Here is a 20,307-nt window from a genome sequence, read left to right on the forward strand (position 1 = left end):
AACTTTCTAAAATAATTGTTTTTTTTATTCTAGGTTTATTGCACACTTTCAAGAATAAATTAGGGTTTGCATCAATAGGTAATTAGAATAATTATACAAAACATAAATAAAAAAACGTATATAACAGTATTGGAATTAATATAAAAAAGTTCAGCATTGATTTACCTCTATAAAATTTATCAGCGATATATCATACAACAATACCGTGTATGCTTAGTTCTTACACTATATTTTTTTTAACTGACAAAAAAAATTGTTCATGTCAATGGTATACGTGAAACAATCACAAAACAAATAGTACTATAATTTAAAAGACCCATTTGCTCTGGACTTAAAAGCAGTGAGTATTAAAAGGCATATACTTAGTTTTAACAATAAATATTTACAAGTCTGTTAGTTTTTTTTAATATCTATTTCGAATATCAACAACTACTGACTCCTTGAATGAAACTTCTCATTATGCTCCTCATAAACCTATTTCAGTTTCAAGTATAGACAAATTACTACCTACCAGTTCATCATAAGGAAAGTTGAACAAACAAATTACATTGAATGTATTATGTACTCTATTAATAACACGAGCAATACATTTTTTTTATGTGTTATATTTTTGTCATGAACACGGTAATTTTTTGTTTTTTACAGATTTTAAAGACCGCGAATTGTTAGAACTTGGAAAAGCCAGAAGAGAGTTAACTGGAAAAGTTACAAAAAAAATGCTCCAGTACATAGCACGTAAGTGTTATATTAAATTGTAATATTCACATTTATATTTTATAAATAGACATATTCTGAAAAATGGTTCAGATGAACTTGAAAGTTCCCAGAACTTTAAATGGCAGAATAGAAATGTTAATTTCTTCGCATCATTTTGAATTTACCTCTTGTCTGAAGGCACCTATTCGTTTCTATTTAATTAACATAGACAATAACACATTTTTGTTTTTTTTTTTTACTGCTCAAGTAACAAAACTAAATATGACAACTATGGAAAGTGGTTGTTGACTGGTGTATTCAATTTTAGGTTGTTGTTTAATTGTTTATTTTGGTTATTTTTCTTTAATGCCCAATGAACTTTTTGTGATCGTCAATTAACAACACATTTCAACACCTCTTTTTTCACAATCTAATCTACAACAATATAACCTATTTCATATCAATTATCCTAATAAGTGATGACTAAATTGGTCAATTGTAAATATATAATACATTTATCCACCACTTACATTTATTTACAACAATATACCAAGAAAATAACCTATTTTTTATCAAACAACTTAATACAAGATGACTATAAAGTGGTCAATTGTAAATATATAATATTTTTCTACCATTTCCATATATTTTTCTTAAAATAAAACTCATACAATCTACTACAAAGTTATATTCAACAAGGCAAAACGTCATTTTCCATTTCCAATTTTTTATTTTTAATATAAAAGTCTGTATGTTTTTAATGAATTTAATTATGAAACAAACTACGGTTTGCTTTTTTAAGGTGCATTTTATAGAATTTTTATGAATAATAGATTATGATATAAAAGTGTGTCCGGTCATTTTATCTCCATTTGAAAAAGTCATTGACTGAGAAAGTCATGGCTGTTAAATACGGACAATTTGTATATTGTGTTTATACACGAGCGTTAGTTATGGCTTACACAATAAATAAATGCAATATCTAGTAAGTTAAGTTTGGAAAATGTTTAAATAAAGCTTTTTTAATTTTTTAGACTATAACGTCGATAAAGATTTCGAAGATATTCACCAGAATTGTCGGCTAATAAGATTCCACGCAAGTATAGTACACCCGGAATCGTATGTAATAAAAATTAAATGCTATGGTGATCGCAAATGCCTATTTATATCTATAGACAAAAGTAAGGAAACAATGCCTGCTTTGGGGCACGTTACACAATGAAAGTTTGTGATTTAGCTTAGAAAATAACCATCATTAATATAGTGAAAAGTATTCACTTGGAAGCTGTTATTATAATTTAGACTGGGAATCTTAGAGTTAACTTATTAAAAAGTATGCAATACTATAGTTATTATATAAAAATAATTGTTCCAAATCGTATTTTATCCAAATTGTCAAATTTAATGTATCATGTAATAAATGTTTACGATTATAAACTCGTTTGTTGATTTTTATCGGATTGTACAAATTTGATTCTGTGAGAAAATATTTTGAAAATAGTTTCTTGATTTTTTTCATTCAACCCATTTATTGGCTTAATCTAATCCATTTAAGCCCTATGTCTCAACCACCAATCTTTATAGCTTATATTAGTTGTCTTTTTTTAAAACTTTTTTTTCCCTCATTCAGACTTAGCACGGATTAACGTGACCTCATGCCAGGAACATGAGTGTATATTTCCCGACCGTCCATAGGCTTTAACAACGGGTTCGGGAATTCACTTTCAACGTGTCTAGTTTTTTTGTGGAATTTTTTCCTTTTTTTGTGGTTAATAATTCTGGCTGTTGTTACGGCGGACGGAATTGCCTGCGACAATTACTCGAATGTCCCCGAGCATTCTCAGACTGGCAGGTGAATTCAATTAACAATGGCGAGGCGTGTACAGTATGTAAGAAAAGAGGTCGACAAAAAAAATATAGGAAAAAAATGTCAACCCCGTTGCAGTATATTTTTCAGGAACTCATTAGACCAAAGCGCCGTAGGTGTCTTTTTTTTTTTTGTCCCTCGTCGTCGCACGAACGAGTCCAATCGATACAGCGAAGCTTAAACCGCCTTTACTGTGTTCTATTCTTGTCATTTGACTTTATTATCCGGTCGCACAGTGCCTTATTTTCTTTCAATAGAAGACAGCTTGAACTTCAAACGAAATATCGATACTAAAACGTTGGCGTAACTTCATTGTCGGTAATGTTCATATTATTAATGTGTTTTCTGGTGAAATCCAATCGCATTAAAGTAATTATCTCACTACAGTCGATTATAATAATGGTCGAGCTGCCGAGTGATTTTGGATTGTTTGGTTATGGGTTTTATAGGCTTTATACGATGTGACATGATGTCGAGCGCAAAGGAACCCGCGGTAAAATTATTCCATTGTCATTTCAGAGAAACTCTGAATTAGCTGCCTGATGAGAGAGAGAGAAGAGAGAGAGCACGATGCTCCGATGTGAAACGTGGATAAACGCGTGGTCAACGAACCAATAGTCTACCGGAGGATAAATATATTGAAAATGTATGTAATAGACTTATGGCGTGAAACAAAAACGTGTCAAGATATTCGATGATTGATTTTGTACAGCTGCCACCTGCGTGTCGGGAAGATTTACCTATACTTGGTTCGGGAACGCGATGACTAAGACGTCGCAGCTAATGTAGTATCATATTGCAATAATAATTATTGTTCCGGGAAATGTCTGAACACACGTCAACCGCGGTAAAGCTCGTTTAATGGCAGTTTTGCCGGAAAATAATAAATAACATCCACCCCGGCTTAGTCGTGGTCGTGTACAACCGAACAGGTGTTTGTGTATATTTTATTAATCGCCGGGACCTGCCGTTATTATTCAGACGAGTTCCATCGATCAGTCACGTCAAACGCGGCCATATATACATAACAATAAAGTATAATATACTAGCTACTATTAATATTATACCCGTGCGTGTGTGTTTGTGTGTTATACACAACACACGCCGGCGTGCATAATAGTATAATGTACACGGTTTTTGTGTACATACACTGCATTATATCGGCCGACAATGATGATGACGATAGTGATTGATCGACAATTGTTATTGGAGAGATAAGCGCCACCCGAGTACAAAAAGCCAAACATTTGCACGCGAAACGAGCTTTTGTAGCTTGTACTGAACTAAATAATAATAATAATAATGATAATACGGGCTGTGAAGTATTTCCCGGCCTAGGACGTTGGCATGGCTTAAACGTACTAGGTAATCGCATATCTCCATCAACATGGTGTTCGGTGATAAAAACCAAATTGCAGTATCAATATTTAACATTTCTCATAAATCAATTTTCGTGGTTCGCCAGGAAAGTAAGTGCCTAACTAACAAATTCATTCGACTATCCTTATGTATATCCTAACATATCCTAATGTATCCTAATATATCCTTATATATCCTAATATATCCTAATATATCCTTTTATCTTTATATATCCTTATATCATTATAACCTAATTAGGAGTACCTTTTTTGGAGTACCCAATCTCTTATCTCTAATAAATAATCACTTACAACCGCTAGAGTACCTAATCTCTTATCTCTTTTATCTTATCTCTCATCTCTTATCAGATGATTATTTATCAACCGCTAGATTGCGCTACAAGCACATATGTTCTACGGTAACGTTCAGCGTGATGCACAGATTTTCTTATTGACCCCCAGCCAAAAGACACATCCATGACAAAAACGATTGGTTTTCAATTATTTAAATATTAATCGTTTACAACGTTTCACGACGATTCGAATTGTCTAATAGCAACCATGTTTGTCAACGTTACTAGCTTTTTTAAAATTTCCTATTTTCTTTAAAATTTCCTAGTCTTTCTGGTTGGTAATTTTTAATTAAATTTGCTTTGCGTGCCCATAAATAACACTGCAACGTTTTCGTTGCTTCAATAGATGGAATTTTAAGTGGTTTAATTTTAAATAAATTATAGTATTTGCGGGTAACATAATACTATGTTTGTTTGATTTCAGTCCGGTCATTTTTTTTGCTTTATACAACATACTTTGTGCGTGCCTGCCGGTTGGTCATATACATTTCATGTAGCTTAATGAAATGTTTATTTTGGTTGGTCTTTTTTAAATTAATTTGTTTCATTACACGCCGTGGTAGCTATCTTTGCAGATGTTTGCCACTATATCGTGTACATACAAATATATAATACTATGTTAATAATTAAAATAGCGAAAAGCAAAAAAGGCAAAAGCGATTCCTGTACTATTGCATACTAATAGAGTCAGTGGCAGCGTTTGTTTAGGATTTATTAACTAATGCGTTCTACAGCCACAACCGTTGTGTGAGTTATACATATATTATATTATTATATTGTACAAAACAAATTGCTTTTGACGATTTTCCACAAAACGGCCGTTCGCATAATGGATACTGTTATAGCGTGAATAGTATATAGAGTAGTTAATGTAAAATCAATAACGCTATAATTAATCATCCGCTAATTATTATGGTCGCGGTTGCGAAACGCGCCGTACCATTCACCGTTGAACAAAATCTGTGTAAAGGATCATTTGTGATTTTTAATTTAACATATTATGCTGCTCGCCGAATTTGGGGTTATTTGTGGTCTACACGAACTCGGTGTGTAATCATTGGCTGTACTCTCGGTACTTGCATTAACGCCGTTTGCATTGCAATAATTATTATATATTAGAAAGTATCCAATCTCATCTGGTATGCTACTACGGAAATTCGCTGAAACTAGGCATGTGCAACACGTGAGAGTGAAGTAACACAGCCAACAGATATGGGAAAAATTGTTTTAACTGTTTATGTGACACTGATTTAATGACTTTCAGTCGTTATAATTCCTGTAGATCCGAGTGTTACTTCTTACATCCCAATATGCTCTGTCTCCGCCATGCTCGACTGCATTCTTTTGGATTTTATCGCTATTGGCAGAGTATTGCTTTGAGCAGGATAAATATTAGCACATAACGTCCACCGTAGAAAAACTTCATTGCAAACCCGAAAGTGATTAAGTGATTATACTTTTCCGTCGCGACCCCTTTAGATTCTTAATAATGGTCTTTTCTTTTCGTTTGTCATCTCCCGTGATCGAGATGAAGATGTACAGTGCAGATAGATAGATAGCGGCGATAAAAGCTTAACGATAAAAAAAACAAAAAAAAACTAACGCGGCGAATATTTGAATATATATTCAATATTAACTCTTAATGGTGCGATGGCAAAAAAAAAAAAATTGAATTGAATCACAATAGTAAGTATCTATATGCTTCAATATGAACTATACGAAAAGCTGTTTACATTTTACTTTAGGAGGCATGTTTACTGAACTTATTAGATAAGTAAATAATATTAATTTAGTATTAATTGACAATATATGGTCTGTGTGAGAAATAAATAGATTTCTTCGTTGTAAATTAGTCATTCAATCATTGTGAAAACAGTACCTTATCTGCTCGAAGCATCGAAGAACACTCTTATAAAAATTTAACAAAGGCAATTATCCGATTTTGATTAAATCGGATCCTTAGAATTACAGTAAATGGACAATGGTAATAATTGTAATAGAGAATATATTTAAATGTTTTCATCTAATTCCAGATCATTGAAACTTTATTAATAATTTATTAAAAAATGTTGACTGGTCAATAACCAGTTTGGAGTGTAGCTTTTTAAATTTCAGCAAATTGTTCTTGTTGTAAAAATTAATTACAAATGTTAGTATCTTCCCAGATTAGTATTTTCATAGTATATCAAAAAAAATGTTCTTAATAGGACAAATTACAAAATTAAAATTGTTTCAAAAGGAATTTAGTGGCTTGCGTCGAACGAATCACCCTGACCAGTGGGTAATAAAATAAAACCATTATTGGTTATTGCGAGCAGAGGATTGGGCTGGGAATAACATTGGGATGCAACAAAACACAACGGCGTGCAGGTCATTGGATACAATAATAATTATAAACCGTACCCGGTGCGGCCGTCAGCTGCTGGCCAAGGGGAATATAAACCACACATGACTTGAGCCCACGTGTCGGTTTTGTCTGGGGATGAACAAAAAAAAATGCCACTGAAAATGTTTTTAATGTCAATGAAGACCCCGAAAACGGGCGAAATGTGTTAATACAACAACAGCACTAATGACGGTTATTGTGCGACATCTGTGTGTTTGTTATTATTTTTTGGGTCGACACTTTAGCGACTCAAAATTTCGGCAAAGCGGTTAAAGTCGGTTATTATTATTATTACTTTTTTTTTTGTCTTAAGCCCTACTGCAGCCGGTTCAGTACCCGCACACAACAACCGTACACTGGGATCACTCGGGAACTTTTATTTTCACAACAAAAAAATTCTTGAACAATCTAATCTATTCCTCCTCCTCTTATTTTTCTACCTTTATTAAAGGTCTATGTAAATATTCAGGTGATACGGTTCTTTAACAATGATCATTTAGAGACTTAGTGTTAGAGGTAACATAACCTGAATGGAGTTTAATGTTGAGCGACTACAAAAAATTGTGTTATTTTTCAACGCATTATTGTGTGCTAAAATCCGAATTTGCAAAACTGTCTATGCGGTTATGTATTGATTCAGAAAAGTGTTTTGTGTACACAGTGTACTCGTTTGTTGTTCACATCGATACGAAACTTAAAAAATAAGACAGTAAGAAAAATGAAAACATTTGTGTGTTTTTACAAGGTATTTTATATACTAATAACGTATTCATGAGTAAGAAACTTTATAAAACTACGTTATTTTCTATTAAATTAATGAAGAATTATTTTATACTAGAGAAATAAAAATGCCCTTAACCCCTTTGGAATGATTTCCTCGGAAGTGTTAATATAGGTAACACTTTTCTCTATACGACCACTAAAGATTAACAGAAAATAAAAAAAAGTAAAAGTCGAGTGAATCGGACTAGTTATTTTATTTACACATTTTTAAGTATTATATAAAAATTATAATACAATTTTTTTTTTCAAGTACATAATGAAATTTATTTTTTATTTACTAAACTTGTTTTATATTAAATAATTAAACAATAAATATGCTAAAATATTTTGTTAATATAACATGATTTATTCGGTAAGTTCATTTAGGTTAAAAGAAAGTTTAAATGCTGTAATGCTTGACTTTATTTCGAAATTGTGAGTTTCCATAAAAATACATTTAATTTTCCTATCTGTGTCCATTGTCCATCTATACTATGATACAACTACAATCAACTGGTAACAAACGCAACTTAATTGAAATAAAAGTCAATTTTTACTAAATACCTACACATTTAGTTACACATAAGTACTATTATTGATAACATTTTTTTTCTTTTACAACTGAATTTCTACTATTCGGTATATTATTTCTTGACAATCAGTATAAAGATATAAACCTATTTTCAAAACCACTTAGAATCGAATTTGTGTACAGATAAAAAGCAACAAATGAGTTTATAATCATGAGTAAAACGGTTTATTATAACATACATAAAATTTGATAATTTGGATACAAGTGAGGTTTGGAATAATAATTTAAATATAATAACAATAGTTCTTTATAATTTTGAATAAGTTAACAATAAGATTCGTGATCTAAATTTAAATAACTGAAAAGCAAGTGAAATCTTTTTACTTTATTAATGATGTGTTTATGATAGGTCAAGCCCAAAGACACTGACTTCGTGTAATTTGTTGTCTATACCAGTTAGATGACACTTATTACCATTATTAACTTTAGCTTCTACTATAAACTCATTTGGGTGTAATATACTTCTGTACACACCCTTCAATCGACATATCATTTCAAAATTGTCTTTATCTTTACTGTCGGGACCTTTAAAAATAAAAAAGGTATATTCAAAAATTTGCCAATTTTTAACTTATTAGTCTTATATGCTGATAAAAATAGCTCTACGCGCTTACTCTACCGCACTCCACCTCCCATCATACCATTTAACCTTTAGTAACTTAAAAAGTTATTATCCAAAGCTGGTTATCGACCAGCAAAATATTCTTAATAAACTGGCTATATTGAAAGTAAAATAGTTAAGTGCAATAAAAAACGCGGTGCTTATAGCGCTAATGAGTATAAATTAATAAAAAAAAATCTTAAATATATTCACTAGTACAAAAGTTATTTAATTTGTCGTCGAATCATTGTGAACACCCTGTATATATATATATATATATATAATAAATTAAAATATTGCAATTTGATGTAATACTTACTTTGTGTAACACCGATAGATAGTTGTACAGCAATGCGAATTAGTTGTTTTCTCTCTTGTTCAAGTTTTAAAAAGCTAATCGAGTCAAATGTATCTGTATAATTTAATAAAAAACCGTGTGTTAAAAAAATAGTTTATAAGAATAATATATAATTCTCATGTTATTAATGTAGTACAATTAAGTTGTTGTTAAACTGTTCTTATAATGAACTAGTTGTAAGTAATTTTCCTATACTTATGTACTTATTTAAAAATTATATGCCTTGTAAACAATTACTACTTCCCTAAGCAATATGTTTTTTTAAATAATATTACAGTTTGTTTCACATATGCCGTTGAACAATTTCTTTTACTTTTTACAATTAAAAAAATATAACGTAAGAATAATATTCAGCATTGTCGCTAAGCAAAGATTTATCACTGGTTATTTTGCATAGAGATAATTAAACGCTTCATTTTTTTACGGTTTTTTTAAGCTTTATATTTATGATTTTAATTCACAAGCCTGGAAAACCAAACAGTTCACCAGATAGCTATAGACCTATTAGTTGATTACCTACCCTCTCCAAACTATTAGAAAGGATACTGCTACACAGATTAAAACCATACCTAAAAATTATTCCACTTCACCAATTCGGCTTCAAACCTCACCACTCCACTTGTCATCAACTACAGCGAATCTCAGAAATAATAGTAGTTGGATTTGAAAATAAAAAATACACAACCACTGCTTTCTTGACGTTGCACAGGCCTTCGACAAGGTCTGGCACCAAGCCTCATGTCCAAATTAACAAAACTAAAACTGCCAACCTATCTATATAATATAATATCATCATTTATCACAAACCGTACGTTTAAAGTAAGAATAGATACTGATACCTCTGAAGAACACCCGACAAAAGCAGGGGTCCCACAGGGGTCAGTCCTTGGCCCCACCTTATTTAATATTTATTGCTATGATATCCCAGTTCCACAAAAATGCCAATTAGCCATGTACGCAGACGATACTGTTATCATAACACAACATAAAAATCTCGAAAACTCAATATCAGATCTACAAATTTCTTTGGACCAAATTTCAGACTGGTTTACAAAATGCAAACTCGCTCTTAACCCAACTAAGAGCGAAGCGAAAATATTTACCTTAAAGAGATATACAAATCCACCTCAATTAAAAATCGAAAATCAGCCTATATTATGGATCAATAAAGATCAATCAATTAAATATCTTGGAGTTTACCTTGATGAAAAATTAACATGGAAAATGCACATAAATAAAAAATTAAACCAAGCCTACACACGATTGAAAATCTTATACCCCCTAATTAATTACAGCTCTACACTTCAGATCAAATGCTCACTACTAATATACACTTCAATAATAAGACCTTTAATAACATATGCATGCCCTATATGGGCAGCCGCATCCCAAACAAAAATTACAAAATTACAAACGATACAAAACAAATTTCTCAGAATAGCTCTTAAAGCCCCATGGTATATGCGAAACACACAACTCCACAACGACACTAGAATACCATACCTAACCACATGGATAAATGAACAATTTAAAAAATTTCATTCGAAACTAAACACAATAGAAGAGCCCTTCACTTCAAAATTGGGAAAAGAACCAAAAACCGCCGACTAAAGCCACGTCTCCCACAAGATATCTTACTACCTCCAGAATCACATCGTCATCTTCATCATCGGTATCATCAGATTAATGACCTAATTAAAACAACTCATAATTTATGTACAATTTGCTAAATTAAAATAATTTATAAATTATTTTTTACTCTATTATGCCTACCTAATTATGTAACTTATTAAGTAATATATTGTAAAAACAAGATTATGTTGAAACAATTAAAATATAATAAATAAAAAAAATATATATATATTTATGATTCATATAATTATAATAACTACCAATCGATACACTTGTACAAGGCAAACATCTCATTGCTGTACGTACTAGACCTAGTAAAAACAAATAATGAGTTAAGCTATAAAAAAAGTTCAAAAAAAAATTAGCATAAATATAAATAAAATATACAACTTAATAACCGGGGTTATTTAATAATAATAGGTCGACACTATCTTAAAATGTAACAAGCAAATGGATAGCAGCAAGTAAATAATGATGGTTCTTGTTAAAATTCACTTTCTGCTATTGGACGGTGTATATAAGACTTGACTGACGGTCAAAACTCATAACGCTAACGCGGTAGTAATGTCAAAAAAATTTGAACAAATTTTTCAAAATACAAGAAAAACTCAAAATATATTGGTAATGAAATATGAAATGAATAATTAAAACGTAACTAGCAATTGTATCTATATTATGCTTTGGAATGAAGTTATGGAGGACCTATAAATCTATTAACACATATTTGGCTAACATATTTCAGATTAAGAATAGTATTTTACCTAATAACAAATAACGCACAATCATTTAATTACAATAAAAAAACTTAGGGTTATGTTTTGTGGTTAACGTAATTACCTTTTTCAGAAACAGAGACACCTGTAACGAAAATATTAAATATTTGTACAGTAAATGAAAACCAGTTATATGTTTTAACTATAATAGTATCTAAAACTACATTTATTTAGACTAGTTATTAAGCATTTGAACAATGATTATACTTCGAACAATCATCGAAACTTCTAGTAAAAAAACATAAATCTTTAAGAACCCAAATCAAATTTTCATAGATTTTGCTTAAAAATCATTTTTGAAATTTTTATTTTAACAAATTACTATATTAATTACCTAACTGGGTGTTTATTTCTTTTTGAAATTCATTCTGGGAATTTATGCATTCTAAAATTAAAAAAAATATTTATTAATTTTTACAACATTTTTGTACACTTTTCCTTAAAATAGAAGTACATATGTAGGTACATAACAAAAATCTGAATTTATATAAATTGTGCATGCATTTCTATGTAATGATTCTAAATTTAAAATGTTCAAGCAATTGTAAAGTAATGTAATTACGCTGCAGTATTTTATTGTAGTTTTCATTGCGTTCATCCATATCAATTGCCTTTGCTGAAATTTAAACGAGAAAATTATATACTTATATCAAACAACTATGTTCAGACACGTCCATATATTTGAGAAAAAATATTACCCGTGCAGCAAACATATACGATAGTCTCACTAAAATTTGCATAACACAAACGTATTAGAGGTATGTAACTAACTATAACACTTTCAAATACTGTAATAATTATATTTACCCATCGGTTTATCTTCACGAGCAAAGTTTTGAATTACCGTTATCAAATGCGCTAGAATAAACAAATAATGAGTTGAGGTAACAAATAAATTCAAATAATAAGTGTACGTACCACTACGATGTTTTTTTATATCGTTCAATTGTCTATCTGTAATAAATTAATTTAAATAAATCTATGCAAACATTTAAAGTCAAAGGTTAATTTGATTGCAAAAAAAAAAAGATGACCAACTTGTGTTGACAAGCTCCCTTTTATATTCAACTGCGAAAAAATTAACTATTAGATTTTTAATTACCTCTAGTAGGTAGTGTAAAAAATAAAATAAACAATAATTACTTTTTTTATCTGCTAAAACATTTACAACAACGAGTAAAATTAAAACACAATAATGTTTCATTTTTATCTGCAAAAAATAATAAACATAATAGCCTTTTGTATTAGACATAGTCTTCAATTATTAATTATTGGTTCCGATGCGAAACTGAGAAAGGTTTTTGTTTAAAAATAATTAATTTTAATCACTAAACCAATATTTTGATGTAGATTATCTGTAGATAAGAAATTGTACCTAAGAGGTATTTCTCAGATAAAATGGTCAAAATAAAATAAATTAGTCAATACAAATTTGGAATTAATTTGATTATTTTTAAAAATAATTTATAGAGCTTCATACTTTTAAGGTTTGAGGGTTATCTTGATTTTAAAGGAAAAGGGGTAACTTATTTAACTTTTTTTAAAAATTAATAAAAACACACCGTTGAAAAAAAAATATCTTTTCAGCTTTGCATCAATGTTAACATCAAATTATGCTTAGTGTGAATTACAAAACATGAAATGTTTGAAGTGTTTTTATTTGATAGCATTAAATCCAAATAATATTTCATATCAATTGACAGTTATTTGGACTATTTTTAAAATAATGATTTTTATAGAGCGCTGATCATATTACAAAATAAAATGTACATTTTTAGTAAACTTATTAAATTAAAACAAATTCATTTTTTAAAGGCTTGCTTATTTTTCCTTATTTTAATTTGAAGCATATACAAATTTTTAAACATTTTTTTCTTGATATCGAAGGAAACTTTTTAAATATTTTGTCAAGTTTTAGGCAAATTTTAGGTTATGTCTCTGATCTAAATATTACACAAAGGGCACAAGGGAAAAACGGCAGTAGTTATATAATGAAAATTTTAGAGTACAGCAGAAACATAGTTTATGATTTCCTCTCCCTCTTACATAAGAACAAAAAACGTCTCATTAAATACTATTATAATAATAAATGTATTTATTTAAACAATATATTGACATAAATAAAAACAATTAATGGCATAATTAAAAAAAAACTATTTGAAAAAAAAAATGTTTTTAATGTGACTACTACCGTTTTTCCCCTGTGCCCTTCATATACTACACGAATAAAAAGGTGTACTACTCGTATTTCAATAATATATAACAATAATTATTTATAGAGCGTTAATCAAATTACAAAACAAAGTGTATAGATTTCAAAAACTTTGTTTTTCAAAGGTTTGCCTATTGTTCCTTATTTTAAGTTGAACTGTATACACATTTTTTAAAAATTATTTTTTCCTGATTTTGAATGATAATTTTAAAATATTTGGCAAAATAAAACAAATTTTAGGTTAGCTTCCTGATCTATACAAAACACGGTGTACAATTTCTGTACTATAATATTAATGAAATTAGCCTAGTGGTTAAAAGTTTATCGCAAATCTAAACACGAAAATAAAAAAATAGTAATTGAGAAAAACTAATAAAAATGCATTAATTACTTACTAGTTCTGGAATTTTGGTAGAACTCTTGTGAACTTGTATGTTAAAACAACCGTTTAAAAGTGATTTGTTTTGTGGTTTTTTCCCGAACCAGTAAAATCGTTATAGGTTTTGCAATACGCAAGTATATTTCATGTATACAGGTGTAAAGGAAGGTTTAAGCTATTGTTTTTATATTTCTACACAGCACTGTGTAATATTACTCATATGTTGTTCTCATCGATACGAAACTTAAAAAATAAGACATTAAATAAAATGAAAATAGTCGTGTGTCTTACACATAACACTCCAAGGTCTTATATATGCTAACTCATTTGATAGTAAGAAAAATTTGGGTACATAGTCCATTATCAAGTGTCAATTGTTGCTCACGTCGATGCGAAACTTGAAAAATAAGACCTTAAAAAAAAAAATGAAAATAGTGGTGTGTTTTACACATAATACTTCAACAGTTTTTCATATCGATACGAATTTAATGTAAATACGATCCAAAAAATATGTTTTCTAGATTTGTGTTTTTTTACACACTTTATCGTTTGTTGTAATATACAAGCACTTTTCATACAAGTCAAATTCAGAGTATAAAATAAAACATAATGTATTTTACAATTTGAACCCTAAATTTGGGCCTCTGGTTAAAATATTCTGCAAACGAACAAGAAAATAACCGTTCTATTTGTCACAATTTCCAGATACAATAAAAAATATATAATTATATATTTTTTTATACAGTTATTATAGTATGCATAATGAAAGGTTCTCCACTTCTGAGTGGTGTTTTAGCCTTACTAATTACTAAGGAAGAGATAGTTTATACATTATATTCATTGATATATAACACTTGAACTAAGCCTTAAGAGGTCAAGTTAATGTCATAAAACACTTCTTAGTTAAGTCTAATTAATAAACGGGAAAACATTTAAAATATGTAACTTTAACCAATTCGTTGGTAATATAACACACTATATACTAAACTTGTTTTGTATTATTAATACTCCAAAAATATTACTAATTGCCCGAAACTAATAGAAATTGTTCAAGTGTACCTTACTATATTAGGTGAAAAAAAAAGAATTATACAGTAGTCTAAACTATGTTATTCAGAAAAACCCATAATTTGAGGGTAGTTCTGTTTCTTCAAATTTCTTAAAAAAGAGTAATTTAAATAATCTCCTATGCTGCCTAGACTTTCTTTAAAATTAATAGCATTAAATGAGTTTATTATTTATTCAATCAATTCACAAATGGAATATTTTTTCGCACTTTCAGTCAGTTGTTATTGTAAAAATGTTTAACTTTGATGCTTCTTTACAGTTTACATGCATGTACTTGTTTTGCCCTTTTATTGCGCCGTTTAATGTACAGATAGTGAATAATCGAAAATTAAAAGTCGAGTGAATCGAAATAGTTTTATTTATTTACAAATATTTAAGTATTAAATTATAAAATTAAAATACAATTTTTTTTTAGTACAGAATGGAATTTACTTTCATACATTAAATTTGTTTAATAATCTCACCAAGAAGCATACGTTTTTCGATTCTTGTAATATTGTGTTACTTCAATTTGTGTTTGTTCGGTAAAATAATAAACTAGTCTTGAGTCTACACCAAAATAATATAATACCTTCCGAAATCGCAGAACAGAAAGAAATCCTAAAGTGTTGCATTTCAAATTGTTAAAGTCTTGAAATGGATCCAGATCTTGTGAGTAATTTTACTCTTCCAAAAGATCCGTTCAGGTTAGCCATTTCTAAACGTTACACATTTCAAAACGGATTTTTGTATTTATTTTATTTTAAACAATTTTTAAATAATAATCAAGTTTTAATTAGTTTTTGTTTAAAAAAAAATGTGTGTTTGATGGCTCCAAAGAATGCACAATAGAGAGCTTAAAAAATAGGACGGTAAGAAAAATGAAAATAGTTGTGTGTTTTTATCAAGTATTTTATATACTAACGCACTCAATAGTAAATATAATACAATTTTTTTTTCAAGTACAGAATGGTATAACATGATTTATTCGGTAAGTTCATTTAAGTTAAAAGAAAGTATTTGAATAGGATGATTTTGTAATTTTAATTTTGCATTTGATTTTTTTCACTTTCTCCAATTAATCTGTATAAGACCCGTGTTAAATACCCGTTATTTTAAAATACCCAGCTAACATACATTGCTGATTATTATACTTTTCCCATTTAAATGCTGCACTGCTTGACATTTATTTCGAAATTGTGAGTTTCCATAAAAATACATGTAATTTTCTTATCAGTGTCCATTGTGCTTTCATCTATATTATGATTAAACTACAATTAACTGTTAACAAACGCAACTTAAATGAAATAAATGTCAATTTTCACTAAATACCTACACATTTAGTTACACATAAGTAATATTATTGATAACATTTTTTTTCCTTTTACAACTGAATTTCTACTATTTGGTATTTTATTTCTTGACAATCGGTATAAACGGACTATGCCTATATATGGATATCATAAACAGCATAGTGAACATGTGATTGCCTATGACGTGCTTTGTACAAGCTATAATGTGTACTTGTTTACTCCAGAGAATAAGAAATGGGTAGAAATAAATAATGTCAAATAAAAGGCAACTTTAAACTATGAAGACAGGCTTGAATGGATTATAATAAGCTATTAAAGAGGATGATTTAAAGATATAAACCTATTTTCAAAACCACTTATTATTGAATCTGTGTACAGATAAAAAGCAACAAATGAGTTTATAATCATGAGTAAAACGGTTTATTATAACATACATACAATTTGATAAGTTGGATACAAGTGAGGTTTGCAATAATAATTTAAATATAATAACAATAGTTTTTTATAATTTTGAATAAGTTAACAATAAGATTCGTGATCTAAATTTAAATAACTGAAAAGCAAGTGAAATCTTTTTACTATATTAATGATGTGTTTCTGATAGGTCAAGCCCAAAGACACTGATTTCGTGTAATTTGTTGTCTATACCAGTTAGATGACACTTATCATCAACAACTTCAGCTTCTACTGTAAACTCATCTGGGTGTAATATACTTCTGTACACACCCTTCAAACGACACATCAGTTTAGAATTTCTATAATTTGTATAGTCTGGATCTATAAAAATAAAATAGGTATACTTAAAAAATTGCCAATTTTTAACTTATTAGTCTTATATGCTGATAAAAATAGCTCTACGCGCTTACTCTACCGCACTCCACCTCCCATTTAACCTTTAGTAACTTAAAAAGTTATTATCCAAAGCTGGTTATCGACCAGCAAAATATTCTTAATAAACTGGCTATATTGAAAGTAAAATAGTTAAGTGCAAAAAAAAAACGCGGTGCTTATAGCGCTAATGAGTATAAATTAATAAAAAAAAAAATCTTAAATATATTCACTAGTACAAAAGTTATTTAATTTGTCGAATCATTGTCGAACACCCTGTATACGTATATACGTATAACATAAATTAAACTATTGCAAATTGATATAATACTTACTTAATACAAGATTCATAGATAGAATTATAGCTTCACTAGTTAGGCTTATTCTCTCTTGTTGAATTTCTAAAAAGCCAGTCAAGGCAAATGCATCTGTATAATTTAATAAAAAACCGTGTGTTACAAAAATAATATATAAGTTCTCATGTAATTAATGTAGTATAATTAAGTTGTTGTTCAAATGTTATTACGATGAACTAGTTGTAAGTAATTTTTCAATAATTATGTAATAATTAAACAAGTATAACCTTGTAAATATTCACTACTTTATCAAGCCATAGGTTTTTAAATAATACTACAGTTTGTTTCACATATGCCGTTGAACAATTTCTTTTTCTTTTTACAATTAAAAAAATATAACGTAAGAATAATATTCTGCATTGCATCTAAGCAAAAATATATCACTGACTAATTTTCATACATCAACGCTACATTTTTTTATCACAATTAATACGGTTTGAAAAGCATTATTTTTATGTTTTATATATAATTATAATAACTACCCTTTGAATCACATGTCCAACCAAATTTTCTCATTGCTGTACGTACTAGACCTAGTAAAAACAAATAATGAGTTAAGCTATAAAAAAAGTTTCAAATAAGAAAATTAGCATAAATAAAATTAAAATATGCAACTTAATGACAGTGGTTATTTAATACTAATAGGTCGACACCATCTTCAAATGTAACAAGCAAACGGATAGCAGCAAGTAAATACCTAATGATTTTTTTGTTAAAATATACTTTTCTGCTATTGGACGGTGTATATAAGACTTGTCTGACGGTCAAAACTCAAAACGCTAACACGGTAGTAATGCCAAAAATATTTAAAATTTTATATTGGTAATGAAATATGATATGAATAATTAAAACGTAACAAACTATTCATCTATTATTAGCCATTCTATCTATATATTTTGCTTAGGAATGAAGTTATGGAGGACCTATAAACCTATTGACGCATATTTGGCTAAAATATTTCAGATTAAGAATAGTATTTTACCTAGTAACAAATAACGCACAATCATTTAATTACAATAAAAAAACTTAGGGTTATATTTTGTGGTTAACGTAATTACCTTTTTCAGAAACAGAGACACCTGTAACAAAATCATTAAATAACTGAAAACCAGTTTTATGTTTTATCTATAACAGTATCTAAAACTACATTTATTTAGACTAGTTATTAGGCATTTGAATAATGATTATACTACGAACAATCATCGAAACTTCTAGTAAAAAAACATATAGCTTTAAGATTTAAGAACTCAAATCAAATTTTCAGCTATTTTGCTTAGAAATAAACGACTATCATTTTTTGAAATTGTGTATTGACAAATTATTAAATTTACCTAACGAGGTGGTTAATTCTTTTTGCAATTCTTTCTGGGAATCTATGCCTTCTAAAATTAAAAAAAAGTATATTAATTAATTTTTACAACACTATTGTACATGTTTTCTTATTATAGAAGTACATATGTTGGTACATAATAAAAATCTGAATTTATATAAATTGTGCATGCATTTCTGTGTAAAGATTTTAAATTTAAAATGTTTAAGAGTAATTACGCTGCAGTATTTCTTCGTATTTTTCATTGCCTTTATCGATATCCATTGCCTTTGCTGAAATTATAACGAGAACATTATATACTTATATCAAACAACTATGTTCAGACACGTCCATATATTTGAGAAAAATTATTACCTGGTCCAGCAAACATATATGACAGTTTCACTAAAATTTGCATAACATAAACTTTTTAGAGGTTTGTACTTAAGTCCTAACCTAACACTTTCAAATACTGTAATAATTATAATTACCCATCGGTGTAGTTCCACAAACAATGTTTGTAATTACCGGTACCAAAAGAGCTAGAATAAGAAAATAATGAGTTGAGGTAACAAATAAATTCAAAAAATAAGTGTACGTACCATCACGACCTTTTATCTGCTTCATTTGTCTATCTGTAATAAATAAATTTAAATAAATATATGCAAACATTTAAAATCAAAGGTTAATATGATAGCAAAAAAAAAAGATGACCAACTTGTGTAGACAAACTCCCTTTTATAATCAACTGCGAAAAATTAATTATTCGATTTTTAATTACTCCTAATAGGTAGTGTAAAAAATAAAATAAACAATAATTACTTTTTTTATCTGCTAAGACATTTACAACAACGAGTAATATTAAAACACAAAAATGTTTCATTTTTATCTGCAAAAAATAATAAACATAATAGCCTTTTGTATTAGACATAGTCTTCAATTATTAATTATTGGCTCCGATGCGAAGCTGAGAGGGTTTTCGTTTTAAAATGATAACTTCTAAATCACTAAACCAATAACTTGATGTAGCTAATTTATAGGCACATTTTAGGTTATGTCTCTGATCTAAATATTATATGAAGGGTACAGGGGAAAAACGGCAGTAGTTACATTATGAAAATTTTAGAGTGTAGCAGAAACATAGTTTATGATTTCCTCTCCATCTTACATAACAACAAAGAACATCTCATTAAATACTACTCTAATAATAAATGTTTTTATTTAAACAATATATTGACATAAATAAAAAAATTAATGGCATAAATTAAAAAAAGAGATAGCGGTAGGAGATAGAAGAGGGAGATAGAAGGGTAGAAGTTAGGGGTAAGGATAGGGTACGAGATAGGGAATGAGAGATAAGGTGGGAGATAGGGGGTGATTGTTAGGGGGTAGGGGATAGGGGTAAGATATAGGAGTTAAGAGATATGTTGTACGTTCAACGTTCAAATTAGAACTAAATAATAATTTCAAAACAGTTTAAGGGCC

General features: G+C 29.0%; 2 protein-coding genes and 1 long non-coding RNA gene across 3 annotated transcripts; 1 reads left to right on the top strand and 2 right to left on the bottom strand.

The window, feature by feature from the left end:
- The first annotated feature begins 262 nt into the window (after positions 1-262).
- Positions 263-1,854, top strand: LOC126837629 (uncharacterized). Its single transcript, XR_007685594.1, has 3 exons — positions 263-340; positions 646-735; positions 1,731-1,854. It is a non-coding gene; the product is annotated as an uncharacterized LOC126837629 (long non-coding RNA).
- Positions 1,855-8,190: 6,336 nt separating this feature from the next.
- LOC126837632 (uncharacterized) lies at positions 8,191-10,901 on the bottom strand. The gene is made up of 3 exons (XM_050571571.1): positions 10,866-10,901; positions 8,935-9,027; positions 8,191-8,539 (listed from the first exon to the last, which is right to left on the bottom strand). The coding sequence occupies exons 1-3, from the start codon at positions 10,897-10,899 to the stop codon at positions 8,355-8,357; spliced, it is 312 nt and encodes a 103-aa protein (XP_050427528.1). The 5' UTR covers positions 10,900-10,901; the 3' UTR covers positions 8,191-8,354.
- Positions 10,902-16,912: 6,011 nt separating this feature from the next.
- On the bottom strand, positions 16,913-19,308 carry LOC126837636 (uncharacterized). Its single transcript, XM_050571575.1, has 6 exons — positions 19,198-19,308; positions 19,062-19,115; positions 18,845-18,895; positions 17,996-18,046; positions 17,493-17,585; positions 16,913-17,106 (listed from the first exon to the last, which is right to left on the bottom strand). The coding sequence occupies exons 1-6, from the start codon at positions 19,238-19,240 to the stop codon at positions 16,913-16,915; spliced, it is 486 nt and encodes a 161-aa protein (XP_050427532.1). The 5' UTR covers positions 19,241-19,308.
- Between the last annotated feature and the right edge of the window lie 999 nt (positions 19,309-20,307).

This window comes from Adelges cooleyi, unplaced genomic scaffold (genome assembly GCF_023614345.1).
Source record: "Adelges cooleyi isolate 19-005CV unplaced genomic scaffold, UGA_ACOO_1.1 ACOO_flye_CR_arks_rails_tigmint_CR_PRNA_263, whole genome shotgun sequence".
NCBI classification, from domain to species: Eukaryota; Metazoa; Arthropoda; class Insecta; order Hemiptera; family Adelgidae; genus Adelges; species Adelges cooleyi.

Bases quoted from the DNA above. Each gene is read 5' to 3' on its own strand.
- LOC126837632 (XM_050571571.1), bottom strand. From the start codon at position 10,899: ATGAGATGTTTGCCTTGTACAAGTGTATCGATTG. The intron at 9,028-10,865 runs GTAGTTATTATA...TAAATTATACAG, and splicing joins TTGTACAAGTGTATCGATTG to ATACATTTGACTCGATTAGC. The intron at 8,540-8,934 runs GTAAGTATTACA...TTATTTTTAAAG, and splicing joins ATCTATCGGTGTTACACAAA to GTCCCGACAGTAAAGATAAA.
- LOC126837636 (XM_050571575.1), bottom strand. From the start codon at position 19,240: ATGCAAATTTTAGTGAAACTGTCATATATGTTTGCTGGACCAG. The intron at 18,047-18,844 runs GTAAATTTAATA...TGTTTTTACTAG, and splicing joins AGAATTAACCACCTCGTTAG to GTCTAGTACGTACAGCAATG. The intron at 17,107-17,492 runs GTAAGTATTATA...TTATTTTTATAG, and splicing joins ATCTATGAATCTTGTATTAA to ATCCAGACTATACAAATTAT.